This window comes from Strongylocentrotus purpuratus, unplaced genomic scaffold (genome assembly GCF_000002235.5).
Source record: "Strongylocentrotus purpuratus isolate Spur 01 unplaced genomic scaffold, Spur_5.0 spur5_scaffold_13, whole genome shotgun sequence".
Taxonomy (NCBI): domain Eukaryota; kingdom Metazoa; phylum Echinodermata; class Echinoidea; order Camarodonta; family Strongylocentrotidae; genus Strongylocentrotus; species Strongylocentrotus purpuratus.
The window spans coordinates 14,889,018-14,916,160 of NW_022145598.1; the positions used below are offsets into that span (position 1 = coordinate 14,889,018).

At 38.6% G+C, this 27,143-nt stretch overlaps 1 protein-coding gene across 1 annotated transcript in view; it reads left to right on the forward strand.

The window, feature by feature from the left end:
• Window positions 1-27,143, forward strand: part of LOC105447177 (nucleolar protein 4-like) — an 81,655-nt gene that overhangs the window by 16,956 nt on the left and 37,556 nt on the right. Inside the window, exons 2-3 of the mRNA XM_030983555.1 lie at window positions 7,734-7,874; window positions 9,141-9,398. Coding sequence (XP_030839415.1) covers window positions 7,734-7,874; window positions 9,141-9,398 — 399 coding nt within the window. The remainder of the gene's footprint in view (window positions 1-7,733; window positions 7,875-9,140; window positions 9,399-27,143) is intronic.

Sequence of the window (27,143 nt, forward strand, 5' to 3'; positions counted from 1 at the left end):
CTTTTATTCGTAACACGTTTATTAATTAATTTGTAACGAGGCACTTAGCAAAGATTTGTGCACTAAATGCGATTACATTGCGAAAATGGCCTATTTGTTGTATATACTGTGAAGCGTTTCAATTACAAATGTATAAAGAAAGGTAATATCAGTGTTTGAGTAGAGAGGTTGCATGGTGCGGACAGTTATTCATGAATGATACCTCAGTCCTACTGCATCAAACCGACCGATCCATGGACATTACGGGGTTATGCATTATTTTGTTCAGTCCGTTGTCGGTCCGTCGATGTGATTGGGGTGGGGGTATTACCGTGATTTTAGGGCTTATTTTTTTTGTTTAGAGATGAAATATGGCGGCCTCTCTTCTCTCTCTCTCTTTTTTTTTGGCTCGTTGTACGGCCCTGATGATCGGGTGATAAGGGCGTGTATACCGTAAAATATTCTTGCCCGCGATTCCTTTTTGTCCCGAAGCAGAATTATTGTGTCGCGTTTATGACCGAGCCATGATCCATAGATGCATATCTTCTGCGGCTAATTTACCAGAGTCAGCTCAATGTGCCGAGGTTTTTCTTTCTGTCATTTATCATTATTTTTTCTTCTAATTTCTAGGCTTGAATCATTGAATGGATATCCTGACTTGGTATTCCCTGATCCCCCAACCCCCTATCCTCGTTCCGCTCCCTCTGATCTTACTTTCAGCTTTCTCTGTTTTAATATTTAGAGTGAATATGTGGTGGAGATGGCAAAAGAAAGAGGATTGTGGCGTATTTGGAGGGGGAGGGAGGGGGTAACAGTTCGAGAGAGAAGGTGAAGAAAGAAAGAAAGAAAGGAGAAGAAAGAGAGAGAGAAGAAATAAAGGAAGAAGGGGGAACAGAAAATGAGAGGAAGGAAGGAAGAGCGATTTTCTTCTCATTAATATGGGTTTTGGGAGAGGGGGGAGGGGTATATCTCTTTTATTTTTTCCATTGTAATCACTACTTTTAGGCAGGTAAGAGCCCTCTGTCCCTTCGTCGGATTTCAATAGTAGGACCTACTCTTTATAATCATGTAAGGGTGGAAATCGGCTGCTTTAAAATGCAAACGTAATTCAGGAACGATATGCATCTTTCTTCTCTGGGACGTATGACGATCGACACTCAAGAGCAGTACCATTTGTTATCGTTTCTGATCGACAATATTATGTAAATATAACTTCAGGAAATGCATCTAGATTAAAGCGAAGGTAGGGTTCTGTCTGGTAAAGATGTAAAAAAAAAATACCGCCTTGTGACATTTATAAGTTTATTTTTATTAGAGATTAGTTGCTGTTTTAGTACAAGTATGGATTATTAATCAGCATGTAATTATAACGTATCTCAAACTGGGGTTTTTATTTTATATCCCTTTTGCTACTCATCCACCCCCCCCCCTCTCTCTCTCTCTCTCTCTTTCTCTCTCTATTATTATTCTTTGAAATAATGATGCATTAATCAAAATCATAATTATCTTCCGACAAAGCACAATCGTGGTTGCGAGAAAGCCTATAAGATACAATAATGTTAGCCTTCGCGGTGCAAGTACAATTCATATTTCATGAAAATTATCATTTTAATTGCTGAGTCGATAAGAATTTAAAGCATTGAAACCCACGCTAAATCTACGATGGATCGAGAGAAAATGTAAATATGAGGATAATGTATTTAACAAATATGTGTAGGGAGTAATCCTTGTACATAAAAGCTGCAATTGGTTATTCCTTCTGTTTCTTCAGTCGATATGGTTTCATTAAATATTGTTGTGAAATGAATGAATCAGAATATAACAGAGTAATTTAAACTTGTCAAAAAGTATTATGAAGTATTATCTATGATATCAATTTAGATTTTTGTTTAGTACATTTGTAAGTCTTTAATACGCCTCTCTGTATGCAGAGATAGTATTACACATTACGCAAAATTTCATTTAATTTATATACACGTATTCACGCATATACCTTTATTTCAAAATAAGTCAAAATAACATATTTGCTTGTATTATATTTGACATTTTAGCGTCAAACAAACATTTTGTTGTCAATACGCTTTTCTTACCTAGCAGCTTTCAAAATTAACTTCAATTCAACCATTATCTACCCTATAATAGGTATATTTTATTTCCTACAAACCAAAAACAATTTCTTTTCTTCGAGGATTATTTCAATTGAAAGTTGTTAGCATATCATGAATATATATATGCATTATCTTGAAACAGTTCCCTTGGAAAGTCCTAATGAAGCCCATATCCATTCAAAGCACCGCCAACGAAAATTAACCAGGCCCTAGCGATGCATTCCATCGCGTTTTCTTTTCTCTAATATCTTATAATCCTGCCAACGCGTTAATGTTACCATCACACCGGCGAAACGATACAGAAGAGAAATTCGTAAAAAAAAAAACGAAAACCAATTTGTTGAAAAGGGTTGACGAGAAAAGCTCTAATGCTTGTACTCAACCAAATGGCAAGGGGTTCATTAATAGAAGCCTTGATCTTTGAAGGTAAAAATGAAGAGGATACTTACGATGAGAAAGAGAGAGAGACACAGAGAGAGAGAGAGAGAGAGAGAGAGAGAGAGAGCGTTAGAATTTGCCAATGAGATCGTTTTAAAAACGGCAGGCCGACCCGAACAGAGAGCCGACGAGAAAGGGGAGTTGAGATGGGGAGAAAGAGAGAAAAAACGTGACTTAAGCCTGAAATGTACCCATTATGAGCAGGATCGGTGTTTTTCAAAAGCGTAATTTTTTGTTATATCTTTCCACTCATCTCGTATTCTCTTTCTCTTTTTTTTTTCTCTCACTCTATCTATCATTTATATATCTCTGTCACCACACCTCCGCCCCCTCTCTCTCCCTCTCTCTCTCTCTCTCTCTCTCCCTCTCTTTCTCTCTACCCCTCTCTCTCTTTCTCTCTTTCTCTCTCACTCTCTCCTTAAATTCCTTATTTATTTACTCTTTTTTTTTGTCAATAAAGTTCCTTCTTTTTCAGTTCATCATTTATTTTAAGGGTTGCCCGTCTCTCATTTTTGATCATCCCAATTTCCCACCCTCTTTGCATTCCCTCTGGACTTTTTCTTAATACAAAATATCCCATTCCTACCCCTAAACCCACGTTTTATTCTTAATACTCATTTTCTGTAACTGTTGAAAAAATATAAAATACAATAATTCCTAACAGCTCTAACCTACAGTCCAATCAATTTTGAGAGGCATTCAGGAAATATAAGAAAACATAAAAGACTGAAGGGAAAAAAAGCACCCTCTTTCGCCTTGTCCAGAAGCAGGTCAATTTTCTCTATTCATTCCCCGGCTACAGCCTCTTCAACCGTTCTCTATTTTAATTCATCTCCCTCTCCTACCACCGCAAAAAAGAGAGAGAGAGAGAGAAATAAAAAGAAGAAAGCTATAATACTCATCTCGCTAACAATATCAGAAAATATGTTATTTTTCCCCCGCATCCCGTCTTGGCTTCTTAATTGTGTAGCCACTTCGAGGCAGGGTAGAGAGAGACCCAATCAACGCTCAAATGTCTTCTTCTCCTTCTTTAACCCTATTTGCTGTGTTTTTCAAGCCTCGCTTAGCATGAAAACGCCCGGGTCGGTGCGATGCCGCCTCTATTCAAATCGCTCTGCATCACACTCACTCACTTTCTCTCTCTCATTCCTCTCTCTGTCTCTCTCTTTCTCTCTCTCTCTCTCTCTCTCTCTCTCTCTTTCTTTTATTTTTTTCTCTCTCTCTCTGGCAATCTCCTCCCTTTTCACAACGACGTTACAACGTGGAGGATGGCTATTGCTGTTTCTATGACAACGAATCATCGCCTCTTTCTCTTTCTCTCTTATTCACCGCATCCTGCATGAAGTATCCCGTCTGCTCACACGCGATAGAGTGAGAGATGGAAAAGAGCTTCTTACTTACTCTCTCTCTCTCTCTCTCTCTCTCTCTCTCTATCTCTCTCTCTTTCCCTCTCTCTTTCACTATGCTTGCGTCTATCTGTCTCTCTCTGTCTCTGTCTCTGTCTCCTCATGTTTCATCCTTCTGTATTCACCTTATTCTGCATATAGTAAGTATCCCGTCTCCTCACATGCAATGGAGGGAGAGATAGAAAGAGGTTCTCATTGTTATTCGCTCCCTCCCTCTCTACCTATCTCCCTCTCTACCTATCTCCCTCTATATCCTCCTTCTTTCACTCTCTCTCTCTCTCTCTCTCTCTCTCCCTCTCTCTCTCTCCCTCTCTCTCTCTCCCTCTCCCTCTCACACCCACTCTCTCTCTCTTCTAATTCGAACCATACCTTTTCTGCCGCGCGCACTGATCAGAATACAGATTAACGAAATTAATTTTCTGATTCGTCCTTTGACTGTAAAAGCAGAACATCGAACCAAAAGATGGCCTGATACCAAACTGAACAAGAGACAGGGAAAAGAAAAGAAAAACGCACGATTTTTGAGGCGTATTATTTCCCTCGGTCATTCCTAAGGCGAGGGGAGTTCGCATCGCTGTCCGTAATGATTTGATATATTCAATCAATTTATTACGCTGTCTTGCTCGCATGTTCATAGAAAGAAACAGGGGCGAAACAGAAAATATTGTTACCATGTTGAAAATATGACAGTGTCTCTGCCTTCGGATGCCTTTTGCTTACGGCTGCAGCGAGAAAGAGAAAGAGAGAGAGAGCGAGAGTGTGTGTGTATGTGTGTGTGTGTGTGTGACATTTTAAACCTTGTGACGACAAATCGATGCGGCCCCGCCCCTAGCTACCAATGGAATTTTTGCCGGAAAGGGCGGAAGAATGTAGTAGCCTCGACAGTCCCACGCCACAAAATGAAATTAAGAACGCTATGAAATAGATAAATATCTGGAGACAGTGGTGGATCTAGATTTTAAACCTGACAGGTAAGAAAGAATGTGTACATAAATATGTGTACCAGGGGACCTTCGGCTTTAAGTTCTCTCCGAGGGGACTTGGTAGCGAGAAGTAATGCCTTACTAATTAAGGACATGAGCTCATCCATTCGGTTTAGAACCCGGAAGCTCTAGGTTACAAGACCACTGCTCTACCGCTGACGCATTGTATCTAATTAGCACACCATTACACAATAACAAAAAAATTGCCCCTAAATTTTGAAAAAATTTCCGTAATTTGCACCCATCCTGTAATCATAACATCTTGGATACGCCTCTACCTGGCGAGACAAAGACAAGATGAATTGCCAGACCTGCCAACAGTTTTTTGTTTAATTACATAAATAAGAAACAAACCTATGATGTTTCAAAATTGCGGATAAAGCTGTCAATTGTCATTTTTAAGTTAATTTATTTATAACGGAATTGCCAGAATGTAATAACTGTCATAAAAATCAGCTTAAGACAATTTCAATAGCCCTGTTATTACCTATGACGTCATCCGAACGTGACAATTTAAATCTACATGTACTGTGTCGTTATTCTTCACTTTGTACGAATCTTAAAGGGCAATCCAACCTTAGCAGACAATTTCTCTTAAGCCCCTCTGCACTGGTTGGCCAGGAGGGATTAAACCTCCCTACATGGTCACTGACAGGTGGTTATTTCATCAAATCAGCTCTCAATTAACATAAGAAAGAGGGGATCATGGGGGACAAACGATCACCGATTAGGCATTGACTGCGATATAGGGGGCACAAGTAACTATACGTAGTGCAGTGGGGCTTTAAAGAAAGCAGAAAATCAGAGAAGCAGATTAGTAAAAGTTTGAATTAAATCGGGAAGAAAAAACAAGTTTTAATATTTTTTTTAAAGTTGTAATCACTATACATATTGGCGATTTTATTTGGCTGAATCGGTAATGTAATTTTAGAGGACCTAAAATAAAATGCTATCCATAATATATTTTAAGTACTGCCCCCAAGTGAGGAGGCACGTAGGGGAAAAGATAAATTAATGACATCTTTGTTCACGATTGGTTAAAACTAGGCCTAAACATCCATTCGATTGATGTATAGTTGTCCTGAATATGGCACGTTCCACCCGCTATAAGTGATATCATATTTCAAACATTCATAACTACCTTAATATTGGCCTCATTAATTTCAAACTTCCGTCATTTTGTTTTTCTTATTGTTCTACTTCCATACCAGTGAAGTTGATATAACAAGATGAGATTGCCCTTTGACTGTTTCGAATGTAAATGTGGAACAAATAAACTTAAAACTTCAAAAGATGCAGGGAAAAGGAGGGGAAGAATACGTAATGATGTTAAAGATGAAGTTGAGTTCTGGTCATGCGATTGCTTTGTGAAAGAAACGTTGTGGAATCGACCAGAAAGGTTGATCATCTAGCATATCAGAATTTGTGTATATTGCAAGGTTCTGGAATCATCAAAATGATAAGAAATTTGGCCAAGTATTGGTAAAGTTACAAACACTGTACACGGAAAGATGTATATGGGACTACCGAACACGTGGCGTAAAAATCCGTCCCTGGATTTTTAGGATGTTACATGACATATTTAGAATATGAAGGCATTTGAAGAGCCATGCTTTTCAGGGAACAGGTCTCATTTGATGTTCTTCCACACTTGCATAATAAGAATGGTAACGCTCACAAATTATTGTTCACCTCTTCCCAGAACTCAACCTTCTCTTTAATCATGACACATTGTCATTTTGTCAAGAAGATCTATCGCTTACACGCCTAATACATTCGACCCAAAGAATATGAGTAATGAATTAGATAACTGACAAGAAAATTTCGCGATGTATTATTAATTTGAGTACACAGCCATAGTTTTAATCATCACAAAAAGAATTGTTGCTCAAAATATCTTCTGGCAAGGTCTAATCTATGTTGTCATTTATCCATCTTGCTTTCAAAATGATGACGCTTAAATCCGAACAGTATGGTAATATCTGAATTGACTGAATATTAGAAAATAAAAGAAATCAGACGGATAGGTAGATATCGAAGTGTCGTACCGTCACTTCTGTGATGGGGGAGGGGGCACTAATTAGTATTTGTGAAATGAAAACGAGGGAGCTGGAAACGTTTCAAAGTTATATTTTGTTTCGGTATATTTTACCCTTGGGGTTTTTCCTTCTGTTTTACAGTCGAATTACTGTATTTCATTCGCTAAGGGGGGCGGGCCCCCATGAACCCTTAAATAGCTACGCCGATGGCCAGCCAATAATTGAATCGTGAACTGGAACATGGACTAGTATTGGGACGCCCATCGTAACGTGACTTGCTTTTCGTCTTTAGAGGGCGGAATGACACTTGATGTGTTGTGCTGCGGACAATATGTCTGTAGCCATTGTAAATAAGCGTTCATTCCTATTCGCATCTCCGTAACCAACAGTGGCGTGAAGGTTTTTCCAACACAAACTGTTTCGCTTGAAAAATCGGCATGCCATTCAAATATTACTTCGATTATGATAAAATGCAATGATAAAGCTTTCTTATTAATGTTAACGTTTAAAACTGTACATTATGTATTTGCATAATAATCATCATCGTATTTCTTTCTCTCTGTGTTTCTTTTCCCTTTTTATATATCTTCTTTTCTTTCTCTTCTCTCTACAAATCTTTAACTCTCTCTTTTAACCTATTGTCCTTTCTCTCTGTCTCGCTCTCTCTGTCCATCTGTGTCCCTCTCTCTCTCTCTTTCTCTCTCTCTCTCTCTCTCTCTCTCTCTCTCTCTCTCTCCCTCCCCCTCTCTCCCTCCCCCTCTCTCTCTATCTCTCATCCAGGATTCTGACGGGACGATAGTGGACCGGGGTTATAAGCGTGTTGCCGTGGTGGAGGACTTCTATACCATCATCCACAGTGTGCACGTCGGCAGCGACAGCAAGAACGGCAAGCATGCAGGCCAGAAGAGGACCTACCGAGCCGTAAGACACCAAGACACTATGAATATGACGGACAAAGAAAGAGGACAAAATATAAAGTTCCTCAGGTAGACAAAGGAACATCCCTTCACTGCTATTATGTACAAATGTGTAGAGCAGGGGAATATGAATGTGACACCTGTTCTACAGATTTGTACATAATAGCAGTGAAGGGATATTCCTTTATCTACCTGAGGAACTGTATACTTTGTCCGATTTCTTTGTCCGTCATGTTCATAGTGAGAGTGGTATTCCCGAAAGCGGACTAAATTTAGTCCATGGTTTGATCCACCGACTAAGAAAGGAATGCCAAGTGCCCATACAAATATATTTTTGATATATCCCTAACTTACCATGATAACATAATTATATCATAGTTATAGTGTTGTTTATTAATTATGTTATTACATTTTTTTTAAATTTAGTGACAGATTAAATTATCCAAAAACATATTCATATGGACACTTGGCATTCTATACTTAGTCGGTGGATTAAAGTTAGTCCGCTTTCGATAATACCACCCTTATATTTTTCCTCGACACAGTCTAGTACATATTAACAGCAAAACACCGAAAACAAAACAAGAAACGGAAATCGTTGTTGGTTCACCACTTTATTGATACTTTAGCAATAAAAGAACAGAAACATTATGATGAAGACATACATGTATGAACAAAGAAAAGGAAAATATAATAAGAAAAGCACGGAACTTGACCTTATTAATGGTGCACACAGGACAGGCAACGTTAAAAGATACAAATCATTCAAAGATACAAATTCTTTAAACTAGCTTTTATTATTCTTTCTCCTTACAGGAGATTAACATGAATTGAAAAAGTTATCGAAATTGAAACTAAAAGCAATTAATTTATTTATGCCGAAATATATAAAAACTATGACCCTAAGGCCTACTTAATGGTAATTTGAAAAAGAAACGAAAAACACCAGAGCCTACTCTTTTAGTCTGTCTAAAAATATACACGATGGCTTGCGGATCGAATATACAAACTTTTTTTAAACATGTATATTCTGTAGGAACTCAAGACAAATCCGCGACTTTATTTGTTCTTAAGGACCATTTTTTTTCTCATTCAGCTCTGTTTGAAATCGCTAAAAGCGTTATATAAAAATATTAGCACCGTATCAAAATAAAGTTAGCTGTGAAGTTGATGCGAAATACGTGGAACAGTCTTTTTAAGACTGTTGTTGATGCTTATTTTGAAATACATTTACATGGTTACTGAATTTTAATGACCTTTGACCTTGCAGGTTGCAGAAAACTATGCATTCCTTCCTCGAGAAGCCGTCACTCGATTCCTCATGAGCTGCAGTGAGTGCCAAAAACGCATGCATCTAACCTTTGACACGACCCAAAAGAATGGGGTCGCGCGCAAAACCAAAGATTCGACCAATGGGCGACAGGCGTGCAGTGACGCAGTCAAGGATATCGACTACAATCTACCAATCACAACGACGTATCTCAATCATCTACGGAACATGCGCATAACCAGATCGGAAACTATCGAGGTGAGTACAGTGATGAGTGGATAGATGAATGAATGAATGAATGACTGAACCATTGAATGAATGGGAGAGAAAAAATGGATAAATGGACGAATAACTACATGAATGAATGGATGAACGAAGCATTTAAAGAATTGATTCATGAATGAATGAGTTAATGCACATGTATGTATTGATGTTTGGATGAATTGATAGCTGAAAGCATGGATGGATTAAGCATGTAATGAGTTATGATGAATGAATGAATTAGTGCATGAATGAATGAATGAATCAGTAATAGATTACTGAATGAGAACATAAATGCATTGAATGAATTAAATGAAAGAAGCGAGAAATGAAGCCATAAATATTGGAGGAGCTAGAATGAATAAATTTATTAATTAACATATCAATGATTTAATAAAAATGTGAATGACATTAATGACTGCATATATAGAGAATAGGCTGAACGAATACATTAATTAATTAATGAATCGTGTGGATGAATGGATGGATAGATACATTAATGAAATTATTAACGAGTATGTTTTTTTAGATAATATTATTTGCGGACATGTAGGCAGCTCGGGGATAGGGGGCGGTCGGTAGCTCCAGCTAAACCTAGATAGAGCACTGCTTTGTACTTTTTCTATAGATATAATATAGACCGAACATTCGCCTGTTGATCATTGTTGTCTATTCGTACATGCTTGCGGTTTTTGTAATGCTGCCATCTTGCGTTCATACGGACACAGTTCATTCTCCGTCACTGCACGTTCTGTAAATAACCACATCGAGTGAAAATCACGGGTCCTTCGCTTTGATTGGGATGCATTTTCTTGGGTTGTATTTTCTTTCTTTCATTTCTTCGCTGTTGTTTTTTTTTCTTGGCCTTGTCCTCTCATAGGTGTCTCACTCGAGTGTGTGTTAAATATTTGACTTGATATTTAAAGGATTTTGGTTTAATCCCGGCACCGGGCTTCAAACGTAAAGGCATTTTTTTTAAAAATCTACATCGCTTTTTTCCTCAGATTATCTTTATTTTCCTAATGGATTTTATACCCATATAATCCTCTATTATGATATGAATTAAGTATCTAGAATATCTTGATATTTATTATCTTGTTTTTCCTCACTTTTTGATTTGTTTTTCTTCTAAACTTATAATAATTATATTTTCTACCTTCATATATCAAAGACAGTATCTCATATCTCCGAATATTTTTTCTTATATTATTTTAATTTTCCTGATCCATTTCACCCTTTCGTCTTTCCCATTTTCACCTTATTTGGGCATTATCTATACTGATCAAGTAAAGTATATCAGACATATTTTGCTCAACTTTCCGCCACCTTGGATCCAACGTCTTGTCCAAGAATAGCGGCAAACGATTCTCGAGGAATGAACGACATTGACTGTAGTGGCGTGGTCAGGAGCCGGTGCACGTCTCCCCCCCCCCCCCCCCCCCCTCCCGCAAAGAAAAACGAAGGTGATAAAATAGAAAGGGGAAAGAAAAGAAGAGCATACTGGAGGCTGATAAATTTGTCTCCTTCTTTTCCTCCTTCTTTTTGCTTTTGCTTGTCACAGAATTGTCGAACTAATGCCCCCCCCCCCCCCCCCCCGGTTGCAGAATCCTGGATCCGCCACTGGCGTGTGTGGGGGATCAAGAAGGGCATTAAAACTCATATACTTCAACACAGAGTAAATGTCCTTCTGTCTCCGAAAGACGGAGAAGAAAATCGTGTTCCCCTGAAATACTGCTTAGACTCTTTGTTGAATCCATACATGCCCACGTACGGGGGAGGCCATTCCCCTGTGCGGGCAATTAGGCGACCAGTAATTAGCGGACAAGCAGAAGAAGATGTTCCCCCATCACGGGGGAGACAATATCCAGTGTGATGCGATTTCACTCTGGGTTTTCTTTTTAGGGAGATGCATATAAGCCGAGTTATTAAAAGGAGAAACAAGGTGGATAAATACAGATTTGTCTTAGATTGTGGAATATGAAACGGAAGGGGAAATTGTTTTAATTTGATAAAGGCCGAGAGTTCAATTAAGCGAGGAAAAATAGAGAATATGTATATAAAATATGAGTATCATCATAAATATCAATAATAGAAGTAGTAGTAGAATTAGTAGACGTAGAAATAGTAGTAGTAGTAGTAGTAGTAGTAGTAGTAGTAGTAGTAGTAGTAGTAGTAGTAGTAGTAGTACAGTGGTAGCAATAGAAGTATTAGGATCAGCAGCAGCAGTAGAATAATGTCAGTAGTTGTTTAGTCGTGGAAGCAGATCTTCAAAAGGGAAGTAACTATTCGTCGTTTACAAAAAACAATAATTTTAAACCACTGTTAAGTTAATTTTCTTTATATTTCTTTCTTTCTTTCTGTGTCCTTTCTTTCCTTCCTTCAACTAAGCGGACACATTTATAAAATAGAATTGAATGAAGGTAATAAAGAATATGCCTACTGGTGAACAAATCACACGAAGCTGTAGGGAGTATGTCTGCCTTGTGGCTAAGCTTTGTTAATCACCTTTTGGATGGACCTCATTTTGAAGAGAAGAAGCCCTTCTCCTAATCCAAAGAGACAAAACATGATTCCAAAAGCAAGGTGCGGGGGGTCGCATTCACACTACCGTTACTCTTCATATTCAACATCTTTAATATCAAATTCAAGATATGGCATTGTGTTAAAGACTCCAGTAATGATTCGGTATGACTTGTAGAGAGCGATGACGATGAGGACATCGAGGCCTCATTGAAGACCAATTTTTAATCTGAATGAGATACCCTGTATAAATATGTGAAATAAATAAATAAATTTAAAAAAGGGTGGTGATTGTGATGATGGTGTTGTTGATGATGGTGACTATGTTGATGATGATAATAACGACGACGATGATGATGACGATGATGATGATGATGACGATCATGATCATGATTACGATGATGATGCAGAGGTCATGGTGGTGTCCCGCCCTTTCCCTATTGAGTACAACAAATGGAAGAGAGGGAGCCTGAGAGGGAGCCTGAGAGGGAGAGAGAGAGAGAGAAAGACAGGTGGAGACAAGGCAAGAAAGGGAGAGGTAAGGCAACGTGAAAAAAAACCAAAATATGATAGCCTCTCACCTCCTCCCTCACTCAATAATGCTCAACGACATTGTTGTATCATAATCATATCTACACAATTCGTTCAGCGAGTACAATCGGTGGACCCCTCCCACCCCCAACCTGACATCAGTGCCCCCCCCCCCCCCAATACATGGGCAATCACTACGTCTCTGATTAGCGCTCTATAAATGTGTCTTGTCTCTCTTTGTATGGCTTCAAATGTTTCTAGATCACGGTAAGTGTTAGTGGGAAAGGGACCAGGGCCTTGTTTGTTTCAAAATAAATTATTATCGATAACAAATGCTAAAATTATTTGACAAATTAGCCCTCAACCTATCAGATGCCACCATTTTAGCAGCTTATTACAGTTATTGTAACTTGTTATTGATAAAAAGTTTTACGAATCAGGGCCTAATTAATTTATTCTGAAGAAGAAAAAAATTGAACCTATTTGAATGTCATAACAAACATGACAAATATTATAGTTGTAGCGTTCCATAATGATTAATGATTACGCATGAGAATGCTGAGTAGATGCTTATAATTTATTAATTTAGACATCTGCGAAAGAAGAAATGAACTGTTGCATTTTAACATTTGCATTGGCAATGAAAACCATCCAGTAAAATCATAATAAAAAATATTTTCGTATTATAACCGCCCTCTATGTTCATTGAGAGGGTCACGGTGATATAGCCAAGAACTAAGACGAAAAAAAGATTTCAGGTAAATCGGCTCAAGGGAAATTTCAGTAGCGTATTTGTACGTTCACATATATAATGTTATCAAGGTTACGTAATATGGCATTGCAATGATCACACATTTCTAAAGGCGACGTACAATGCCATTGCATTATTGTCTTGGCTCGAAAAAGGAAAAAAATGAATATTTGATATGAAGTTAGTTATGTTAAATGAATTTTAAGAAAATTCTTATCAGTCTTTCCAAAATATCAAAGTATATTTTTCCTTCAAATTTGATGAAGGTACGTGTAGACTCAATTTCTACTTGAAATATAACAAATCATTTGGTCGTATTAGAAAACTCGTGCTCAGCTGACGATCTCAAGATAATATGAAACGAGTGAGGGAGAGATAGACAAGAAAGATGGAGAAACTGAAGGAAACTGGAGGAGAAAGGAGAGAGAGAGAGAGAGAGAGAGAGAGAGAGAGAGAGAGAGAGAGAGAGAAAAGAGATTGAAAGAGATGGAGAGGGATGAGACGGATATAAGAGAGATAGGGGGAGGGAGAGAGATGGGGAGAGAGAGAGAGAGAGATGAAAAAAGAGGGATGGAAAGAGTATCGGGGAGACAGATAGGGAGGGAAAGAGAGAGAAAAAGAGAGAGGGTAGAGAGGAGAGAAGAGGGATGGAGATGTGGGATGGGATGATGGAAATATAAAATAGGAAGGGAGGGGTAAAATCAAGCCATTAACAGACGAAGATAAATGACATTCGTCAAGGAGGAGGCGTGGTTAATATCAAAGATCATTACCTGAATAAAATAACATTTGCAGCCTAAAATTTTTGTTTAACGAAACAGAGTGTTTTCGGTGTCAAGTATAATTATATTCATACACCCACACATCAAAGCTATATAATTCCTTGTTCATATATTTCGTATTTTCGAAACCTTTTCATCCTATGAAACCTTAGAAACTTGACGTTTTTATGATTTGGTGTTGTCAATAGAAGAAATGAGGAATACTTGGTGGAAAGAAAAGAAAAAAAAGGTCGAAGATAAATATGCTCAAACCTCCACCATTCACCTCTCGCGAAACAATAGGGCCGGCAGGTTGCCTCCGCGGGTGATGCCGGAGAGATCCTCTTCAGGTTACCATGGCAACGCTAGCTTGCACTGTTAGGTTGTCATGGTGACGTGTAACCGGTGTGTCACTTGCGGTTTTGGGGGCCGAATCTCGGCACATCACTCCTCTAGCTGCCGTGCCTGCCTCCTCAGTGGAATGCATGCATGAAAGAGAGAGAGAGAGAGAGAGAGAGAGAGAGAGAGAGAGAGAGAGGAGTAATGATGTGATTCGCAAGAAAGGATTAAGGGTGTGCTGTTTAATAATAGATGGCTCGGATTTGAATCCTTTTAAATCAATATAACATACTCTATCAAAATAAGTATTCCTTTACAATCCCGTTGATGCCTTGGTCTTGTGTGTAGACAATACTTAATCTTGGCGGTCGTTTTTCTTCAAGAATCTGGTCAGAAGTGATATCGTACTACCGAATCATTTTCTAGGACAAAATGTTCGATTCACGTTTATGACCAAACGAGTAAGCAATTGGATTAATCATTTTTCCTCTTACATTACTTATTTTCTTATATTACTAGATGCGTGTAATCTTACTTCATGAATGTATATCTGTAAATGTCGCCACTTACCGGTGATACTTGAAGTTATGACGTACATAATCAACTTTTCCCAACTTGTTTCAAACAGTTTCTTTCACAATGTTGTTCCATGACCAGTACTCAACTCTATCTTTTACATTTAGTTTCTTTTCCACGAATTACATTTGTTACCAAAACTTGAGACTTTTTTTCTTTCTCTAACGGCTATAAACTAATGAAGATGCTCTAGATTGATCGTTATTTTTTTTGGTTACCTCGAAAGACTCAATTTCTCAAAAAAAAGAAACAAGAAGCAGACAATCCCGCTCTTACTGCCCCCTAAAACGTCACAAATCCTAGAAATTAAGGACAAGAATGAAAAAGGGTTATACCCATTACGACGTGACATGATAATGATAATGCTATTTCGTGTTTATATAGTGCTTAATACATCGACGAAGTGGCAAAGCGCTTTACAAATATATTATTACCCCGGTCATCGGATTCAGGTTTTTCCGCACACAATGTATGCACACAGTCTCCACTCCCTGGGGAGCATTCCAACCGGGCTCCATTTTACAGATATCCAACAGATACAGAGTGGTAATTGTAATACGAATGATCATCATATTTACATGGTGCATTACATGAATACTTCTATTTGAAATTGTAATTATCTCTTAAAATTATACCGTACTATGAACAGCGCATAGAGACCTTTTTGAAGACGTTACTTATTATTTTTATCATGAGATTATAAAGGGGCATTAGTGTGTCTACTCGAATGAACCACGCGCGTGATATGTGCCTTGTATCGCCCAAGGGCAAGGGCAATTACCCCAGACGCTCCCCCGAAAAATATTATTTAAAAAGGCAACTGGCACTCCTCGACCAGCGGGAGGCCCCTCTTCCCTCCCATGTCCCAGCGGGGGAGCCCCTAACGTACCCCCTTCAGAGCAGAGGTTCATACAATACCCGTGGGAAATGGCAAAGGAGAATCGCAAAGAGCCGTGATAGCACCCTAAGAAATCAGTGGATGATGGAGGGCGCTCGTCTCCTTCCCAAAGCAGAGCCGTCTTTACACCGAGTTAGGCAATTACAACAATGTACCTTGGTTTCAGTTCGTCACAACCGCTAAACATGGCGGCTATTTTGGGGTTGTGTGCTAGCTTGCCCATCAAAGCAGAGTTTACCTGCCATATTGTGCCAGACTCGAACTGGGTTGGCCAAACTCTTCCAATCAATGGCGCTCATGTCCCCAAAGTATGTCCACTCAATTGGAAGAGTCCGTGTCCAAAGCTATGAGAGAATTGGCACCTGTACCGCTTACAGCCACGTAAGTGCCCTATTCATTGTTCCAATTGCAGAGTCAATAGCAGGGTGTGAAAACAGTTTATATAGAACTGATGTTCCATGGTGACTTCAAACCTCGATTTGAGTGCCCCCCCCCCCTTCTAGAGCGTTTTATGCACTATATAGGTATTGTTATTATGGCCTTCGTTTCTGGTATCTAATGTGACGTATCTAAACATATTTTCATCGTCATCGAAGTGGTATACTTCGTGTAGCCAAATGGGGCAGAGCTCTGGTAAATGACAGTTCTTTTAAAGGCCCACTGCACTACTTTTAGCTACTTGCGCCCTCTATATAACAAACAATGCCTAATCGGTGACCATTGATCCCCCATGATCCTCTTTTTCTTATGTTAATTGAGAGCTGAGTTGATGAGATAACCACCTGTCCAGTGACCTTGCAGTGTGGTCTAATCCCTCTTTTACACTAGTACTGATGAGCTCTAAACAATAGTTTAAACATTAACATCGATAGGAATCAGCAAAAGAAGAAAGTCTTTATTTCTGAAAGTCACATGTACTGCCTACAGAAATTGGTATTATCCTTATTATGTTACATAATTATGACAGTTTGATGTTTGATTCAAACTTTTTAACTGTGTTCGTTTAATGTCTAATATCATGGTGTTTAAAGGACAATCCTTCTAAAGAGACATTAATTGTACGATATTTACTTCCAAAGTGACATAAAGAAATCCTGGAATAGAACAAACATTATTAGCTCACAAATCATTTTCCCCTTTTCCATCACTCAGCCGCTCTTTTTATAAAGGCACCATTTGAAGCCACAATAAAACGTTCACTTTGGACTGGAGTGACAATCATGCTATTTCACAACAACGTGAATACTTCAGTACTGATAAGAATAGTTTCCCATGGTTAACAGTTAGATACACTTTGTTTCTATTAAGAACGAAACGTTCTTCAACGTATTTCAGAAGGTTATTATTCATCATACTGAGATAATCTTCCTCTTATTTGCATATAACCATAACAATGATCTGCCCATATACTTTAGCGGCATCGTTTTCAGGTCTTTTGGTAGGTTATGATTGGGGACAAAAAACTGTATCTCCTTTTGAAAAAAAATGTCTGTTGTTGCTGTGATAATTTTCTGTGTGTTTTGCTGATCCCAATGTGCATTATGTTTGTGAACTCCATACTTCAATCCTGTGCAGGCTTGTTTCCATATTTACATAGTTTATTAACCTTTCGTTTTATTTTACTATTGTATGGTATAAAATATTGTGATAATTATACATGCCTCTCTCGTAGAGAAGAGCTAATCGTGATGACCCCAATCTGTTTGAAGACCACAGAAGAAATAATTAAAATATAAATGACGATTGAAAAGTGATTGAATAACATTTCTAGGGGTGTGAACTAACACCCCCCCCCCTTAAACAAAAACAAAACAAACCGAGGCCGACAGGACAGTATTAAATATATATATGTATATATATATAGACTGAGAGTTAACAAAACAATACATTAATAACACTGCCCTGTCGCTAAAAATCGCTTAAATTTGGTTTCTTTCACAATGCAATATCATGACCAGAACACTCTACTTTATCTGTAAGGGCCTCTTTCTAATCTTAGGGGTAGGTGAGGACCCCCTTAATATCCGCGCAGAGAGGGGCAAATCAACCTCGACGAGGGGCACATGGTTGAGAGAAATTGCGGGGTCAATTCGGTTACTATTGACTTCCCCTTTATATATAGCGGTGCCAGAGAGTAAGAGGGGCTAGGGAAAGGGGTCCGAGGCTGAGAGGCCATATGCCTGTAGATTCAAGGTGAATTCACTGGCATTATATGCGTGTGCCGTGTTCTTCAGTTATGCCTTGGAATATACTTCTTGTATAGAATATTCGTGCGTGTTATGAAGTGTTATATATATAATTATAACAATCTTCTCTGTTTTTTCTCAAAATAGTAATACTTGTAGTGTCCCTTTGATGAATAGCAACAAGGAAGAAACTTAAAGGCCCACTGCACTACCGGTAGCTACTTGCGCCCTCTATATAACAAACAATGCCTAATCGGTGACCATTGGTCCCCCATGATCCTCTTTTTCTTATGTTAAGTGAGAGCTGAGTTGATGAGATAACCACCTGTCCAGTGACCATGTAGAGCGGTTTAATTCCTCATGTAAACTACGGCAGATAAGCTTTAAAACGAGAAAATTATGGGAAATGGAAATTATGAAAATAACCATTAAAACTTGAATTTAAAAAAGATGGTTGAATAAATAATAATAATAATGTAATAATAATAATAATGATGATAATGATAATAATGAATAATAAAAGAAGAATTAGAACATCAATAACAACAAGAGGAAGAAGCAAAAAGAAAAGGAACAAAAGACAAAACAGAAGAAGAAGAAGAAGAAGATGGAGGAGAAGGAGAAATAGAATAAAAAGATGAAGGGGTGGAGGAAGAGAATGAGAAGATATAACAGTAGAAGCTCTATTTACCTAAATTAATGTATTGTTAACGTAATCATTAATCTTTTACAAAGCATGCCATCGTTTTTCTTTCTATACTTTCGTACGAAGAAGGAGTTTGAATTAATGATGAAGCACGATGTGTACGTTACAGTAGTAAGCCTTTAACACTGCATGAAATCCAACTGATAATCCTTTAGAATTAGATTTAAATGCAAATCGAAGTTGTTCAAATCTGTTGTCATACCGTAAACAAATTAGCTTCCCATCAATTGTTAAAGATAAAGGTTTTAAAATAAAATGAATTCTCACAGAATCAAACAAAACTTACACTGAATGTTCAAGATTACAAATAAATGTAATTTGCCAAACAATTTTGATAGAAAATGTATACTGGCTGAGTAATGAGTATAGAAAGATTAGGAAATCAAGGTTGGTAAACCCCGACACCATTTGTGTAGTCCCATATACATCTTTCTGTGTACAGTGCTTGTTACTTTAGTAATACTGGGCCAAATTTATTATGATTTTGATGACTCCAGAACCTTGCAGTACACACCAATACCTACATGCTACATGATCAATTTTTTCTGATCCATTCCACACCTTTTCTTTCACAATGCAATCGCATGACCAGAACTCACCTTCATCTTTAAAGGGAAGTTTACTATTTAAAAAAAGGCTGACGGAAATTAATTAAAAGTAAAAATAAAACAATGTCTCAAATGCACCTGAACTGAGGCCACTTAACTTTTTGTGACGCAAATCTCTTTATTATTGTCTCAACGTCGTGTTAGTTTTATTTTTTTGTCTTTGTTATTTTTTCTTCAATGGAGAGTATGTGCGATGTATGATAGCTTTGTTCTGCCTCATCCTCACTTTACTACACAAAGGGATAGCGGTCGAGCAAATTGATGTCAAATGCAATTAATTTGGTATCAGCCGGCTCCCTGACCAAGGCGTCGAAGGGATCCCCCATTGTCTCGGGAGGAACGTAAAAGGGGGGTCTGGAGTGCACCCCTGCGCCTAATTTATTGCCCCTCTTCTTTGTCCGAGCGGGTACCCTTATAATTACCATAGGGGTGCGGGGAGTTACCCCTTTGTCCGGAATACAGCCATGGCTTCTTCTTGGACTTGATGGTGAATTTTAATTGCATCTTCGCTAAACATGGGCGAGGGATGTCGCCGTATCCACCAATGTCGAAGAAGATTTGGGATGGCAGATAAAGTCGTCCGGGGTTTATACTTCCTTGTTGATTCGGAAATAGACCAACCTCCCCCCCCCCCCCCTCTCTCCCTCTCTCTCTCTCTCTCTCTCTCCCTCCCCCTCTTTCTCTCTCTCTTTCTCTCTCTCTTTTCCTCTCTGTCTCTGTCAGTCCCTTTTCTCTCTATCTCTCTCTTTCTCTCTCTCCCTCTATCTCTCTCTCTGTCTCTCTGTGTCTATGTCTGTCTCTCTCAGTTTCTGTCTCTGTCTGTCTCTGTCGCTGTCGCTCTGTCTCTCTCTATCTCTCCCTCTCTCTACCTCTCTCTCTCTCTGCCTCTCTCTCTTCTCATCTCTCCCCTCTCGTTGGTCCATGAGTCGAATTACATGCTGAGAACTTTATCAATTTATATAACACACTTAGGATCACTGAAATGAAAACAAAATATGACAAAGTAGGAAGTATTATGAACAAATGAAATGAATCAAACGTGTCTAATTCAGATGCTAAAAATACATTAAAATTTACCACATCATTTACTTGTATTGCTTTAAGACTATACGCCAGTCTGGAATGACAGGAACATTAAATTACTCACGATTTTTCTTCTACTATTGTCAACATTAAAAAAATGAAAATATGATGTTCTATTAGCAATACAAAATTGTGATGAAATTATGGTACGACATGGACACAAATTCCAAATCATATTCACTGATACCGTAATGCAAAAGGCGAGGGCCCCATTATCTCTCCGAATCCATGACCATACGGGTAGCTTACGGAGGGGGGCAAGGGGGAGATAGAATGACCCAGTAGGGGTTAGGGATGCGGGCAGGGGTAACAAAGAACGGGGCATGCCAAGCCAGAAGGGGTGCGGGTTGTGATGCGTATCATGGCGAAGAACGAGCTAAATCGGATTTAAAGCTTGTACCGTCCACCCTCTATGTACGTAAAAATATATCAAGATGATATAGAGAAGAGAGAGAGAGAGAAAGAGAGAGAGAGAGAGAGAGAGAAAGAGAGAGGGATATAAAGCGAGTGAAAATATCGGTAGAAAGGGATAATCCAGGAAATTTAAGTAGAGAGGAGGGGGGGGGGGGGTGAGGGAACAAAGAGTATATACAGGAAAGGCGATTCTTCAATTTCGTTTCAATATGTGTGTATGTGTCGGGGGGGGGGGGATATTACACCCTTGTGTCCCTTGTGTGAGTCGTGCCTTCATTACAGCATATACAGAGCATGACCGCTATTCAGAATTATGGGTATTGTGCAAATGAATGTGCCTTTCTTTCTTCCTCGATTCGATTTTGTTTAGCAATCAGTCACATTTGACTAGTTTGGCCACACACTATTTTATGAATTATTTATATATATATATACATATGTACAATGACATCTACATGCCGACAAATTTAGCAGTAGCGTATTTTCCAGCACGACTTCATTATAGAGAACGAATGTCGACAGGCCAATAAAATGACTAAAATTGCATTTGCATTACTTTCTTCTTTTTTGTTTTGTTTTTGTTTGGGGGCGGAGTGTACCCCCCCCCCTCCCGCCACCGTATTTCCCCTCTAGTTATGCTGTATGCCTAGTATTAGTTTGGTCCATTATCGGAGGAGGGAGGTGAATGCACCTGATGATGATGATGATGATGATGATGCCCCTTACTAGTCCAGTTCATTATTTTCTTTTTAAATCAATTTTGCCATTCATTAGAACAGCTTTAATCCAGACCTAATGAGAATAAATCTGCATAACAAAAGAAAGCAATCAACAAAGCCGACGCCTGAACCCATATTTACCATAGGGTGTTATGTTTGACCTTTGACCGTCTCCTGAAATACATACGGGTAATTTAGCACCCTCCTCATAATAACACCAATTCGGTACGAGTGGAACTGCGCAAATATTTATTTGGGGCGGGAGCCCGGGTCCGTGGCGGAAATCTTTTGTTCCTCTCTCTATTCCAATGGAGCACGCGAGGAAAGCAAAGAGTACTGTTTCGATCAATTTCAGCAACTGCATCGGTTTGAGCGATGTGGGTTAAGTTGGCTGAGCTCGCATTACAAAATAGTGACTATTGTATACCAGACACTTCACAATAGCAATTCCAGTTTGAATGCATATCTGCGTTAGCCTGAAAAGTAAATAAAGCCATTCCAATGTGATGTCGTTTTTCATGATTCCCTGACATAGCGCCAATGAAAGTATGAGCAATGATTATTGAAAAGCCTGATATTTATTGGAAAAACGGGGTTTCTGTAGATTCTCCAAAACATTATCACTATACGAGCTTTTTTCGCTTTCGACAATTCCCTCTCAGTCTCTGGTGTATTGGGTAGAATGTGACAGAGGCATGGGGGGGGGGGGGGGGGGGCAGGGACTCTGGCATAATTGGGGGTACCTATCTCTCTCGATGAATAAAGTGTGAGACAACTATCGTCTTCTAGTCCTCCTCCCCCCCCCCCCCCACCCGCCGCCCTCCCCCTCTCTCTCTCTCTCTCTCTCTCTCTCTCTCTCTCTCTTTCTGATGCCACAACGTTCTGCATTGCAACTGTTCTTCTCATTTTCAGTGTCTTTGTTAAGAAAAGTTTTCGAATAGTGTTAATATATAATAACGACGTTGTTTTAAAAGAAATTTAATTATTTTTAGTAATCGAATTTTATTCCGTTTTTATCAAAGCCTTTTTACAAAACTATTTCCTTCTTTATTACAAATTAGGTCTAAGATTTCCATAGGAAAGGCAGCGTCTTATTATCTTACCACTATTGCTATGTCCCATGTGCATTAACAAAAAAAAGCAAAACAAAGGTTTTAACACGGCAATAACACAGAGCTACGGTACAAACAAAAACAATCATTTTCATGATAAATATGAAAACAAGGAAGGACGAACTTTTGCTGTTATGTCAAAACAACCTCAGTTTCCCCTGTAGTTCTTACAATTTAAAAACAAGGTGCGAAACATACAATGTAATGCTCTTCTGTTATGTGTTTTAATCAGTCAGCGGTGAATATTATTGTGCGTACAATTAAAAAAAAAAAATATGGCTGTACCCCGGAGGTCTTTCTATGGCCATTGTAGTATTTCGCTCTTCTTATAATCCATGTCCTTGGAATTACAAGTTACCATGGCAACAAACCATAGGAAAATCCCCAAGATTTGAAGGGGGTATAGCGGGATTTGAAAATAGTCACGACTCATTGTAAGGATTAACTAGAAGTACAGGCCTGCATGGGTAGAGCTCGAAATTCATACGATCGTATATAATGAGGGTGGCGATTCCTTTAACAATGATAAATGAGTATTTGAAGGAGGGGGCAGAGAAGGGGCAATTCGCCCCTCTTGGCAGATATTCTAATAAGAAAAATGAAATGCAACCTAACCAGAAGTGAGTAAGTTGGAAATAACGGTAATCATGGTAATTCAAGAAACATACGAAGTGTACACATATTTTGTCAATATACGTTTTCTCTTCGTATACGTTATTTTAGACGAGCCCCCCTTCGCCCCCGTAACGCAACAAGGACACTCATTATATACCAATATCAGGGACAAGTACCCGGTTAAAATATATGGATTACAGTAACTTGAAATGCCCCCCCCCCCCCCACCCCCATCGTAAGGCCAAGGTCTGGATGCGCCACTGATAAATGAGATATGTTTTCTTGTTTTGATATAAACGGAGGTAGTGGACTCTGACCTCCATTCTTCATGTGTACATACTCTGGCTATGTTGGTGTATGCACTTTTATTTCTATCTGCATGGCTTGTCCGGTAATTGATCGCTCATATTGTATGATAGAGATTTTTTACAACTTTCGGAGAATTTATATCGCTGATTATGGTGACGTTGTAGAAGTGTAGGGACGTGATGTTTTATTGAAGAAGGGAAAGATTGACCGACAAGGATTTGACACACAATGAACCGACGTGGTAGAAATGAAATGAAAGGAAATGAAATGTAGGGTGGGGTGTTAATGCAGGAGGTCATGAAAAAGAAGATGATGATGAAGAAGAAGAAAAAAGAGGAAATGTTAGAGAGAAAAAAAGAAGAAGTAGAAGAAGAAGAAGAAGAAGAAGAAGATGATGATGATGATGATGATGATGATGATGAAGGAGAAGAAGAAGAAGAAGGATGAGAGGAAGAAGAAGAAGAAGAAGAAGAAGAAGAAGAAGAAGGTGGAGGAGGAGGAGGAGGGAGAGGAGGAGGAGGGGGTGGAGAAAAAAGGAAAGACAAAGCAGATAATAAAGTAGAAAAAGAAAGGGAGGAGGCTGAACATAATTGATTAAAGTCGGTATCATGTTATATACAATTGAACAAAAGTGGCACTTCTAGTCAGTGCAAGGAATTAGGAGTGTGGAGGATACAAAGTTAAGCCTTTTCGTTATAGAATTGCGCAATATCACTAGTTTTCATATTAAAAAAACCGAGTGCACTATCCTACGCTATTTTAATCGTCCTTCCGTAAAGCTGTGGTCAGTCTCGCAAATGTACTTTCTTCAACCTCGTATATAATACCTAGTAATAACTCCTTGATAATACCAGCAACACACGGGATTAATGCTGCCCTGATATATTCACTCAGCAACGATACCATAAGCACTTCTGAGGGGGAGGCACGTCTTTTTCTCCTGACCCCCCGAAGGGACCTCCGACCCGCTCCGACCTATTCTACTACCCGCTTTTTAAATTACACTCGGCCGCGGCCTCACCCTATCTCTTTTTATGTCGTTACGAGGAGAGAGAGACACACAGCGCAAACGGAGAGGGTCTTTTCAAGGACCCCCCACGAATACGGTTTACAATACGGCACGCGACCGCACGCGACTCGAGGAATCAACGAAGCCACGCGACCAGGCGAGCCCATTGTTGGTTAGAGGGGTGGTAGGTATACCCTGCGGGCGGGGATACTATAAGTGATGGTAACTTCTAGCATATGAATTCATTGGGCGTGTTGGAGAAGAACCTATTTCAAATGAATGTTCAACGAACATTGTTCAACTTGATATTGTTTATTATTATTATCATCATTATCATTATCATCTTTTACATTATTATTATTATTATGAATATTATTATTATCATCATTATTATTATTAGGCCTATATTATCATTATTATTGTTATTATTATTATTTTTATTATTATTATTATTATTATTATGATCATCATCATTACTATTATCATTATTATCATCATTATTAGTATGCTATGACAATGATGATGATGTTGATAATGATGTGAGTATGTTACAAAATCATCATAGACGCAAACAGATATAGGAAGAGAATAATGCCTTTTAAACCAATAAGTATAATGAAATGAAGGCTATATTAACACTTTCTACTTTTAATTCCAGTGCTATTATATTAGATTTTGTGAAATAACCTCTTGAACCCCAAATATTAAAAAGGTGCGATATACGGATATAAATCAGTGGCATGATCAGACCTTGGGCTTGGCCTCAGGAGGGGTGGGGGGGGGGGGAATGTCAGCTTTCTGCGATTCAGCGACTTTTGACAAATCAACCCCGGGCAAAAGCAAATAGCCTTGTCTATCAACTTAATGTGTCAACATTACCATACCGTATTACGTAATCTGAACCTGATTGTAAGGGGTGTACAATCAGGTATTAAAATCGCCCTTGGGTCGATTTTTCTCGAAAGTCTGTGCGATCGTGTTTAGTTCAGTAAGGAAACCAATTTGTGATTGCGTTGGTTCATGTTACGGGGGTGGGGGCATCGTGAATCATAAGTAAGTGTCGAACAAGATTGGACGTGAATCTAATTTCGTCATAAAACAAGGACACAATTAGATACAACAATAACAACACCAATGACTAGAGGATACTAGATAACCCGAAAGTGAAAGATTTTGTTGAATGGTCAGCTTGCATGAATAACACTTAATAGAGCCGGGCAATTCACGGATATGGAGGTGCGGATCGTGCCGCCCCTGGTATCTTGGTGGTTTAAAAAAAAGAAAACTGTGCAGATCTGTATTTTCGTCTCAATTTATCTAATCAAGAAGACTGAGGAAATTCAACTATATGCATGAAGAGAAAGTTGGATTTTGATAAAGGTAAACATATTACGAGCCGACCTCTTATCCCATATTCTACATGACTTGTGTTTTATTAGTTTGTGAATATTATAGTCGATGTTGTATATTATGGAATGCGCCCTGGCCGGTCATTCGTCAGATAAATCTTAGAACAGTTTAGTCCAACACTGAAATAAAATGTGTGTTAACATTTCTTTGAGTTTGCTTTACTGTGAAGAAGGTGAAGACAACAAAATCAAGGAATATTATAAACCATAGCCCTTTAAAGTCGTTTATTTTTACGGTAGGCCTATACTGGGTGTTAGTCAACCTTTCTCAATAACTTTTGAAGAATTTATTTTACAACCGACGCTATTCGATCAATTTCATTTCAATTTCGATGATAAACAACGTGAATCACATTATTACTGTACGTCATTTCTTCTTCTATTTCTTCTTTCTTCTTCTTCTTCTTCTTCTTCTTCTTCTTCTTCTTCTTTTCTTCTTCATCATCTTCTCCTTTTCCTATTCTTATTTTCTTTTCCTTCTTCTTGATCTTGTTCTTTTTGTTCTTCTTTTTGTTCTTCTTTTTGTTCTTCTTTTTGTTCTTCTTTTTGTTCTTATTCTTCTTCAACATCTTCTCCTTCTTATTATTATTTTTCTTGTATTTTCCTTCCCTTGTTCTTGTTATTTTTTTAGAATTATTCTTCTTCTTTTGAAGCGGGGGGGGGGGGGGTAGCCTTTATCCCTCATGTTAGAAAAAGCATAAACAAACAACAGCGATAAATCCTACTATTACTCTTTCTCTCCCTCTTTCTTTCCGTTCAAACTTTTTTTTTGAAGGGAAATTATAAACCTTCCACGATGGGGTCTAGTTTAACAATTTGCTAGTCAACCATACATGGAGTATAGGGTTCGTTCATCAAAATTAACGGTTGAACAATGAACTTTGCTCGTGAACTATTAATATATTGTTTTTATTTCCTGGCATAATCATAATCAGAAACTAACGAGCTTCCAAAATACCAGGAATTGTTTCGAGAAGAGAACTTTGTTCATCAGAAAAGAATCGTTGCCGATTTCCTTGTTCGCAAACAGAAACTAAACACCTCTGAACATCTCACTCATATACGAACATAAAGTTTCCTCTTTCAAAAAGGGGAAATTTTCAAGTGCTCGCCTCTCCCTTTACAGCGACGAAATGAACCTCCCTTCTGCGCGTGCGCTCAACTAGAGGGGCCTGCCGTGCCGTGCTTGCGCCGTA